Source organism: Palaemon carinicauda, chromosome 22 (genome assembly GCF_036898095.1).
Source record: "Palaemon carinicauda isolate YSFRI2023 chromosome 22, ASM3689809v2, whole genome shotgun sequence".
Lineage (NCBI taxonomy): Eukaryota > Metazoa > Arthropoda > Malacostraca > Decapoda > Palaemonidae > Palaemon > Palaemon carinicauda.
The window spans coordinates 48,559,825-48,569,824 of NC_090746.1; the positions used below are offsets into that span (position 1 = coordinate 48,559,825).

A 10,000-nucleotide genomic window follows, 5' to 3' on the forward strand; every position below is an offset into this window, starting at 1 on the left:
AGGAAATGTATGTGAAAAGTTAACGGATATGAAAATAGGAGATAGTATTTGGAGAAGACTAGCTCTGTGGAACCCAAAGAAGAAATGCACTGAGTTGGTGGGTAAGCTTTCCTCTATGTAAATGATGAATGTGTGTGTAATGCAAATAGCACACCAAATATATAAGCAATTGAGAGGAATGTTTTCTTCAGTTATTGATAGTGAAAAATATTGAAACGGTGAGAAACATATAATGCATATACAATTTAAGAATTTTGAAATGAGGGATAATATGTTTTTGGGAATAATGAACAAAATTAAAGGCAGAAACTTCGTTTAAATGTGAAAAGGAGTTTCTAAACACCTAGGAGATGGATGATGAATGAAGCAGATGTAATGAAAACGAAGTAACTATTAGTATGTAAGAATTATAGCAATAGAAAAACTAATTAAAAACAACTAAGCATTCGCTGCAGTTGTATGAGAGGGCTAAAGTTATGGAATCTTATGATCAAGGAACCTTCCATCATCTAGCAAGTTTAGTGTGGATAAGACAGAGCCAGATCTTCTTCAAGATCTTGAGCCGTCCCTAGTAACAGAGTAGTCTTACTCTCAAAGGAAGTATATTTTTGTTCTAAATATTACTAACAACATTAGAAAAGAAAAATCAATACTGCAGAAAAATATTTTATTCAGCTATGTTATGCATAAAAAAAGTTCTGTATAAAAAATAAATCTTCCTTAAAAGCTAATGATTACGGTGGCTCAACACCAGAAAATGTAAAAGGACCAAAATATCTGGTCATACGCAAAGAAGACAGAATCATCTTATAACACAAACACAACAAGGGACAACAAATGAAGAATATGCGTTATAAGCAAGAAATCTAGATATCGCCTATGGTCATTTAGTACGATCAATATGAGTTGTGAAAACAGAATTATATTAAAGCGGATATTTTGGGCAATCAGATTCTGATGGCCCATCTGTTGTCGTTCACTGTATATATATATATATATATATATATATATATATATATATATATATATATATATATATACATATATAATTATATATATATATGTGTGTGTATGTTTGCAACAAGACCACAGGACCATCAACCTCTTAGAGGGGAATGGGAAAGAGTAATTGTGCTAAGAAACACTGACTGGCATTGTGGAGGAATCGACCCTGAAAGAGTCTTCGAATTTTCCTGCCTTTAGAAAACTCAGCTAAAATCTGCATTTGCAGAATTACAATGGAAAAAGGTACACAATCAGGCAACAGCTGGTTTCTCTTGTACAGTAGTACACAACAGGAGATGGCGGAATTCTAAAAGCTTAAGCATCAAAGAAACTCTTTCACAAGTAAATTCACATCCTGTAGAAGAAAGAACTCGTTTGTCTTATTTCCCAGGTTGAGAATAGAGCTGTGAGGGTGTGGGAGCAGGTTGCTGATAAGTCTGCTGAGGGGCTGGGGCAGGCTGAACGTACACTTGAGAAGGAGCAGGTGCAGGCTGAACGTACACTTGAGAAGGAGCAGGGGCAGGCTGATAAGTCTGAGCTGGGGCACTTGGGTACTGAGCCTCTCCCTCGTAAGTGATTGTTGGGTGGAATCCGTAATCATCGACGTAGTAATCGACTCTCATGAGGCGGGTGTCCGGGAGCCTGACGTAGTAGCTGCAGAAGAGAAGACGAATTGTAAGCCTTACAAATGATTTCAAAGAGATTTGTTTTTAAATTGTGGAAAAAATAACTATGTTAATGGGAAGATAAACCACGAATCATTTGAGGAATTAAATGAAAAGATATTTGGACCTTTATCGAGGAATTGAGTAATTTCAGTCACTTAATTTTTACCTATATTTCTTAGTTTTCGAGAGTTTCCCTCCAGTTATGAAATCTAACAAAATGTTATTTCATATCATTACATTCCGTATTTAAGGCTATTCTGAATCAATCTAATATTCATGAACATCCATTGCCATTCTGGTAAATATGTAATAGAGAGAGAGAGAGAGAGAGAGAGAGAGAGAGAGAGAGAGAGAGAGAGAGAGAGAGAGAGAGAGAGAGAGAGAGATGGTTCAATTTCAATTTGTAATAATGGAAGAACTTCGAATGGAGGGAAATAAAAACTTTTTTCAGTTTAAAAAAATCTTGTTTCAAAATCTCTTCACCAATAGTCTAGGTTTTTTTTTTTCGGGCCAGAAAAATGTGAAAAATAAAGTTATATGAATTGAGGAAACAAAAAAATTGAGAAATTTTTTCTTCGTATTCTATTGATTAAAGTTCGTAGCATATACATTTTTTTTCCTTCAGACTGATCACTTTTCAAATGTCTTTTGGAATTGTCCTCATGCGTTGCAAAGAATATCAAAATACATCAAGTGTATTTAATACTAGACAACTTCTTGCCATTTGAATAATCTATTTATTTGCCGATTTCAACGACATCTATGATGATGACTAATATAAACTTTTTATATATTATAATTTTTTTTATATGTAAAAGTTATTGAAAACTTCGAAAATTGATGCATTAAGAAATTTTGAAATTTGATGATTTCGTATCTTTTTTTGGTAAATAAGGACTGATATGAATACTAACAAGTCGTTTTTGCCATAGAAAGCCCTGTTGCGTGAACTTCCAAACTATCAGAACAGTTAGAATAAGACATAATTATTTGGTAAATACTTTGGAAAGGAGCTTCCTTAAAGTTATATCCTGCATTATTTGTAAGAACTCTCAGTCTTACCTTCCCTGGGTATTGGACCCATCTCTCTGTTCCTGGTGCCCATAGAAGTTACCGGAATACTGATCGTTGACGTCCCACTGGAAATTGTACTGGGCTGGAACGTCGTTGTACTGGGGAGCTGGGGCTGAATACTGGGGCTGGGGCTGGGGCTGAACGATAGGACCTTGGTAATTGTAGCCTTCTTGGGGGGCAGCCAAGGCTACGGTAGCCAATGAGAGCGCGAGAACTGCGGACTGAAAGATTTCAATTGGTTATTCAAACTCAAAAGCCAAAGCTTACAATTTTCGTCTGATCTGGTCTTGTCATTTGAATGTATAATCCAAAAGATGATAGGTATAAAGGTAATGTAGTTTATCTTGATTAAGGATAAGATTGAAATGTAAGAGGACCTAAAAAACAGATGGAAAACTAAAGGGAAAAGGAAAGAATTATCAGCCATCTCATCCATTCAAAAGATTTGTGTCAGCTAAACTTGAAGAAAGAAAACTTTGATTTACAATGACTTGATATCAAATGTTATCATCAATGTCTATTAGTAATATCATCAAAAACTTTATTGCTGTTATCTGGCCAACTTCTACAGTATTCCAAGTCTAAAGCCAACCATTGGCACAGTATCAAACTTTTCAATAAAGAGACAAAGTGATATTAAAAATGAAAACAAATACACGTCTTATAAGAGAACTGTCATCGAACTCAGAAATCTAATCCTGCTAAAATACAGCAGTTGTTCCAGCACCTTCATGTTTGTTGATGGTTCAACAGCTAGAGTTCAACTGATAAACTGGTTCCTTCCTTCCCCCTTTATATAGATCAATTGCCATCCGGGAGGAGAGATGTAGCAAAACCTCTTCAATGGGAGGGGCTTATCTAGTCTGACCTTCCACGCCCCATACAGCCCATTACCTTCGACTTCCCTCCACCCTTTCCTCCCTTTCTTTCTTCTCCAGCATATCACACCTGTCCACACCCCTTCCCCTCCGTTGTCCACACTGTACGTAAACTAAATGAGATCGAGAAATCCCCTTCACTATTATCGGTTTGTATGACACCCCTTCAAATTCACACACAGGCAGGCATACGCCCGAGCACCCAAAGACCTTCCTAATCCTTCAACCTCATTCAAGCAGGTTTCTTTGTATAAATTTACTTAAGGGTGTCTAGGGCCAGAAGATACCCAATCTTAGAGGATCAATGGCGGAAATGTTAAAAAATGAGTTTCTCTATTGTTTCCACTGTTGTCATTTATCTATTTGTTTGTGGGCAGCTTAACACAAAAACTACTCTACCGATTTTGACCAAACTTGGTAGGCATGTTGGGTATGACCCAAGGATGATTATCTAATATTCTGGATAAGGCACATCACAGTATAAGAATCCAGTAGTACTTTAAAAATAATCGCAAAGTTAAGTAGATAACAAATATTTTATTACTGAAGTTTTACTTGTGAACAACAATACGTAAAAATTACCGAATTTCAACGAAAGTTGGTAGACATGTGGGGTAAGACCCTAAGACAAATCATTTGCCTTTTGAGGAAAATGCATCGAAGGACAAGTGCTCAGTGGAGTTAAGAACAAATTCAGAATGCATGGCATGGCGAAGGCATGCTCTCTACTGAGTGCACCTTAAGTAATAATGGTATGGTCTCGGCTTAGGATAATAAGAAAAAAAAATTATGTTAGAATGAATGAGGATTTTATTTTGCGTAATTCACCCACGCGCATGCACACACTAACACATACCCACACACAAGGACATATACACACACACACACACACACACACATATATATATATATATATATATATATATATATATATATATATATATACACACATATATATATATATATATACATATGTATATATATACATATATATATATATATATATAGATAGATAGATAGATAGATAGATATATATATATATAGATGTGTGTATGTGTGTGTCAGTGTATTGGTGCATATGTATATGCATAAATACACATACTTACACACAGACATGTACATATATATGTGAGTGTGTATATGTATACGTATTAATAAACATTTATGTATATATAAATATATATTTATATATATATATATATATATATATATATATATATATATATATATATATGTATATATATACATATATATATATGTATATATATATATATATATATATATATATATATATATATATATATATATATATATATGTCTGTTTCTGTGAGTATGTGTATTTATGTATATATATTTCAACAAATACACTGACATACACACACACACATATATATATATACATATATATATATATATATATATATATATATTTATTTATATATATATATAGAAAAAGAGATATAATCTGTGGGTTTTTTTATGCTCATAGTGGGAATTTATTATCATAAAGCTGTTAGTAATCGCACTGGTAGGTCTGACAACAAAACAGGATATCTTGGAATTAGGAAACACACCAAGAAATGTAAGCATCACATCCGGTGCCAAGACTTTTCCATCATTACTTGAACATTGAGTAAGTCGTTGTTGGTAATTTTTGAATCACTCTGAACTAGGTATGTTCAACATCGTCGAGCACTTCAATAAGTTCTGTTCCTTTATATGTAAAGTGGTTTGTGGGAAATGAAATTGGGCGAAACTACTCAGCGCTGGGACCTATGGGACCATTCAATACTCAGGTGCTATACATGGAAAACCCAGCAGTGGTACCATGAAGTAAAAGTTCAGAGGATTAACAGCAAGATGGAAGAAAGAAAGAGGAAAGGAGATAAAGTAATAGGATAAAAGTTAGTGTAGCTGGGGGCTTAAGGAAAGCTTGAAAGATCAAACTATTGCTTGCAGTGAACCTCGTGGGGTGCACTGACATCATTACTTTCCAACGGCCGTAGTTCGGTGACTCGTGTATGATTTACCCCATTTTATTTAGGTTTTGACATGGACCATAATGGTTAGAAATTTCCTCTGTATATATACCGATATATATATATATATATATATATATATATATATATATACTGTATATATATATATATATATATATATATATATACATAGAGAGATATAGATATATAATTTTATATATTATTACATATATATATACAGTATATATATATATATATATGTGTGTGTGTGTGTGTGTGTGTATATATATATACATATACACATATATATATAAATATATATATATATATATATTTATATATATATATATATATATATATATACAGTATATACTGTATATTACATTGATTATACATGATAATGTTTTCTTCATATTCCAATATTTTTAACTGTTTTGTATATGTTTCATTGAACATTTGTTTATAAAATCTTGTAAAGCACTTTTACTTTTAATTTATGTCTTGTATATTATCAAACCTCTTTATGCTTGCCTAGAACCTTAAAATTGGGATTGTGTCATGAAACGTTAGCCAAGTTAATTAATAAATATTCATGTAACAATATACTTATGAGCGTTTTGATAACTATATTTCTGTGTCCTGCTAGTAAGAAATATTCCAGAGAGCACGCACACACACACACAAACACACACACACACACACACAAACACACACACACACACACACACATATATATATATATATATATATATACTCAAATATATGTATATATATATATATATATGTATGTATATATATAAATATATACATATATAGGCTATACTGTATATATAATCATATATACATATATATGCAGATATTAATATATATATATATATATATATATATATATATATGTATATATACATTGATATATATTTATACAATATATATATGTGTATATATATATATATATATATATATGAGTAAATATATGCTCAAATATATGTGTATAAATACTGTATGTATATATATATATATATATATATATATATATATATATATATTTATATATATATATATATATATATATATATATATATATATATATATATATATATATAAAATGCAAATTTTTTATTCTTGGGTTTATGATTATTATTGCAGGATAAACCAATGACTTTAGTTTCAAATTATGTTAAAGTTGGTTAGTATTAAATGACTCTTTCTCTCTCTCTCTCTCTCTCTCTCTCTCTCTCTCTCTCTCTCTCTCTCTCTCTCTCTCTCTCAGTGCTAGTAAGACCTTATTCAGGAAACGGAATTATCCAAAGTCCACCCGACCGAAACAGTACCTCTGACAATATTCAACTCGAAAAAAAAAAAAAGAGAAATAATCGAGAATCATGACTTCCACATATCATTTATGAGTGACATTAATCGAGGTAAAGCCCGCTGTTAACCCCAGGTCATTTCGCTCCCTCGTTTGGCAATCCACCAACAGACTAAATAAAAAAAAAGATAAGGACTGGAACCTACCGATGTCAAATCGCAGTGAGAATTCAGAGGGTGCATCAGTCCCCAAATGCCTTCAAGATAAGCAATCAGGTCAGTATCACATGACTTCATTGAAAACTGGAAACAACAGGAAATGTATGTGAAAAGTTAACGGACATGAAAATAGGAGATAGTATTTGGAGAAGACTAGCTCTCTGGAACCCAAAGAAGAAATGCACTGAGTTGGTGGGTAAGCTTTCCTCTATGTAAATGATGAATGTGTGTGTAATGCAAATAGCACACCAAATATATAAGCAATTGAGAGGAATGTTTTCTTCAGTTATTGATAGTGAAAAATATTGAAACGGTGAGAAACATATAATGCATATACAATTTAAGAATTTTGAAATGAGGGATAATATGTTTTTGGGAATAATGAACAAAATTAAAGGCAGAAACTTCGTTTAAATGTGAAAAGGAGTTTCTAAACACCTAGGAGACGGATGATGAATAAAGCAGATGCAATGAAAACGAAGTAACAATTAGTATGTAGGAATTGTAGCAATAGAAAAACTAATTAAAAACAACTAAGCATTCGCTGCAGTTGTATGAAAGGCATAATTTATGAAATCTTATGATCAAGGGACCTTCCATCATCTAGCAATTTTAGTGTGGATAAGACAGAGCCAGATCTTCTTCAAGATCTTGAGCCGTCCCTAGTAACAGAGTAGTCTTACTCTCAAAGGAAGTATATTTTTGTTCTAAATATTACTAACAACATTAGAAAAGAAAAATCAATACTGCAGAAAAATATTTTATTCAGCTATGTTATGCATAAAAAAAGTTCTGTATAAAAAATAAATCTTCCTTAAAAGCTAATGATTACGGTGGCTCAACACCAGAAAATGCAAAAGGACCAAAATATCTGGTCATACGCAAAGAAGACAGAATCATCTTATAACACAAACACAACAAGGGACAACAAATGAAGAATATGCGTTATAAGCAAGAAATCTAGATATTGCCTATGTTCATTTAGTACGATCAATTTGAGTTGTGAAAACAGACTTATATCAAAGCGGGTATTTTGGGCAATCAGATTCTGATGGCCCATCTGTTGTGGTTCACTGTATGTATATATATATATATATATATATATATTATCATATATATGTGTGTGTGTCTGTTTGTAACAAGACCACAGGACCATCAACCTCTTAGAGCTAAGGGATAAGAGGAATGGCTAAGAGTAATTGTGCTAAGAAACACTGACTGGCATTGTGGAGGAATCGACCCTGAAAGAGTCTTCGAATTTTCCTGCCTTTAGAAAACTCAGCTAAAATCTGCATTTGCAGAATTACAATGGAAAAAGGTACACAATCAGGCAACAGCTGGTTTCTCTTGTACAGTAGTACACAACAGGAGATGGCGGAATTCTAAAAGCTTAAGCATCAAAGAAACTCTTTCACAAGTAAATTCACATCCTGTAGAAGAAAGAACTCGTTTGTCTTATTTCCCAGGTTGAGAATAGAGCTGTGAGGGTGTGGGAGCAGGTTGCTGATAAGTCTGCTGAGGGGCTGGGGCAGGCTGAACGTACACTTGAGAAGGAGCAGGTGCAGGCTGAACGTACACTTGAGAAGGAGCAGGGGCAGGCTGATAAGTCTGAGCTGGGGCACTTGGGTACTGAGCCTCTCCCTCGTAAGTGATTGTTGGATGGAATCCGTAATCATCGACGTAGTAATCGACTCTCATGAGGCGGGTGTCCGGGAGCCTGACGTAGTAGCTGCAAGAAGGAATAAGAGTTGATAGGGTTAAAAAGTTTTTCTTAAAAAAGATTTATCATGGAAATGAGAGAAAATAATCTTATCGATAATATTATAAACTAAGAACCATTAAAAAAACTATGATAAATACAGGAAAGATATTTTTGTAGAATGTAATATGAATGAAAGAATTTCAGTCACTGTTAATTTCAACATAATTAGATTAGCTTTCAAGACTAGTTTCTAGTTTTAAAATCAAGTAAAATGTCATTTCATATATATTTCATACTAAAGGTAATCATAACAAATCATTGACTGAAAGAGGCTGTTAAGAGAATACGAAATACATTTGTTTTATTGTGCATTTCCATGACGTATGATACTTCATGTTCAATTATCCAATCAATTTATCAATCATAATTTTTATGAATATTCTTTTTCATGCTGTTAGATATGTATGAGAGAGAGAGAGAGAGAGAGAGAGAGAGAGAGAGAGAGAGAGTCCAGATTATTGATAACGAAGAATTTCAATTGAACGAAATAGAAAAAAAAATGGTTTGAGGAACTTTTTTCAAGATCACTCTTACTAAAAAAATCTTGCTTTTTTTTAGGTGAAAAATATGAAAAGAGTTCTATGAACCCAGGAAAAAATCATGAAAAATTTAGGATGTTTTTTTTAGTTCTTGTCGATCTCCTTTTGCATGTGTTTTGGACTTACCGCAATTTATATTTTATAGGGTTATGAACGGCAAAATATAGAAACTGGAAGGCCTCAAATGTATTTTAAATCAAAAGATAAACTAGTGAAATTCTCTTTTTAATATCTTATCTGTTTGCAAATTTGAACACTAGCATTGATGCTGAATGATTTAAGATTTTGTAATTCAGATTTTTTTATTTAGAAGTACCCAGATAAGCATTTACACATTGAAAACCTTTGTATGATTTGCGAATATTTTTAGTTATAAACAAATTGATATCATTAGGACTTACAGTCATTTCAGCCATAGGAATCACTATGACTTGACCAATCAGACTGCCAGCAATGTTAGAGTAAGAGAACTCCAAACGAAAGACAACAATATAAAGTCAATTTAACAAACATTCATTGATATCGGAAATACGCTGGAAAGAAGGTTCCTTCAAGTTAAACCCTGCAG

The 10,000-nt window shown here is 32.7% G+C and overlaps 2 protein-coding genes across 2 annotated transcripts in view; both read right to left on the bottom strand.

The window, feature by feature from the left end:
• Positions 1-1,075: 1,075 nt before the first annotated feature.
• On the bottom strand, positions 1,076-3,526 carry LOC137616083 (cuticle protein 18.6-like). Its single transcript, XM_068345754.1, has 3 exons — positions 3,475-3,526; positions 2,736-2,968; positions 1,076-1,659 (listed from the first exon to the last, which is right to left on the bottom strand). The coding sequence occupies exons 1-3, from the start codon at positions 3,478-3,480 to the stop codon at positions 1,386-1,388; spliced, it is 513 nt and encodes a 170-aa protein (XP_068201855.1). The 5' UTR covers positions 3,481-3,526; the 3' UTR covers positions 1,076-1,385.
• A 4,352-nt stretch (positions 3,527-7,878) lies between these two features.
• LOC137616084 (cuticle protein 18.6-like) overlaps positions 7,879-10,000 on the bottom strand; it is a 2,993-nt gene continuing 871 nt past the window's right edge. The window contains exon 3 of the mRNA XM_068345755.1: positions 7,879-8,860. Coding sequence (XP_068201856.1) covers positions 8,587-8,860 — 274 coding nt within the window. The 3' untranslated portion in view covers positions 7,879-8,586. The remainder of the gene's footprint in view (positions 8,861-10,000) is intronic.

What these genes read in the sequence shown, in the direction of transcription:
- LOC137616083 (XM_068345754.1), bottom strand. An exon ending in GGGTCCAATACCCAGGGAAG is followed by an intron (nt 1,660 to 2,735) that starts GTAAGACTGAGA and finishes TCTCTTCTGCAG; the next exon opens with CTACTACGTCAGGCTCCCGG.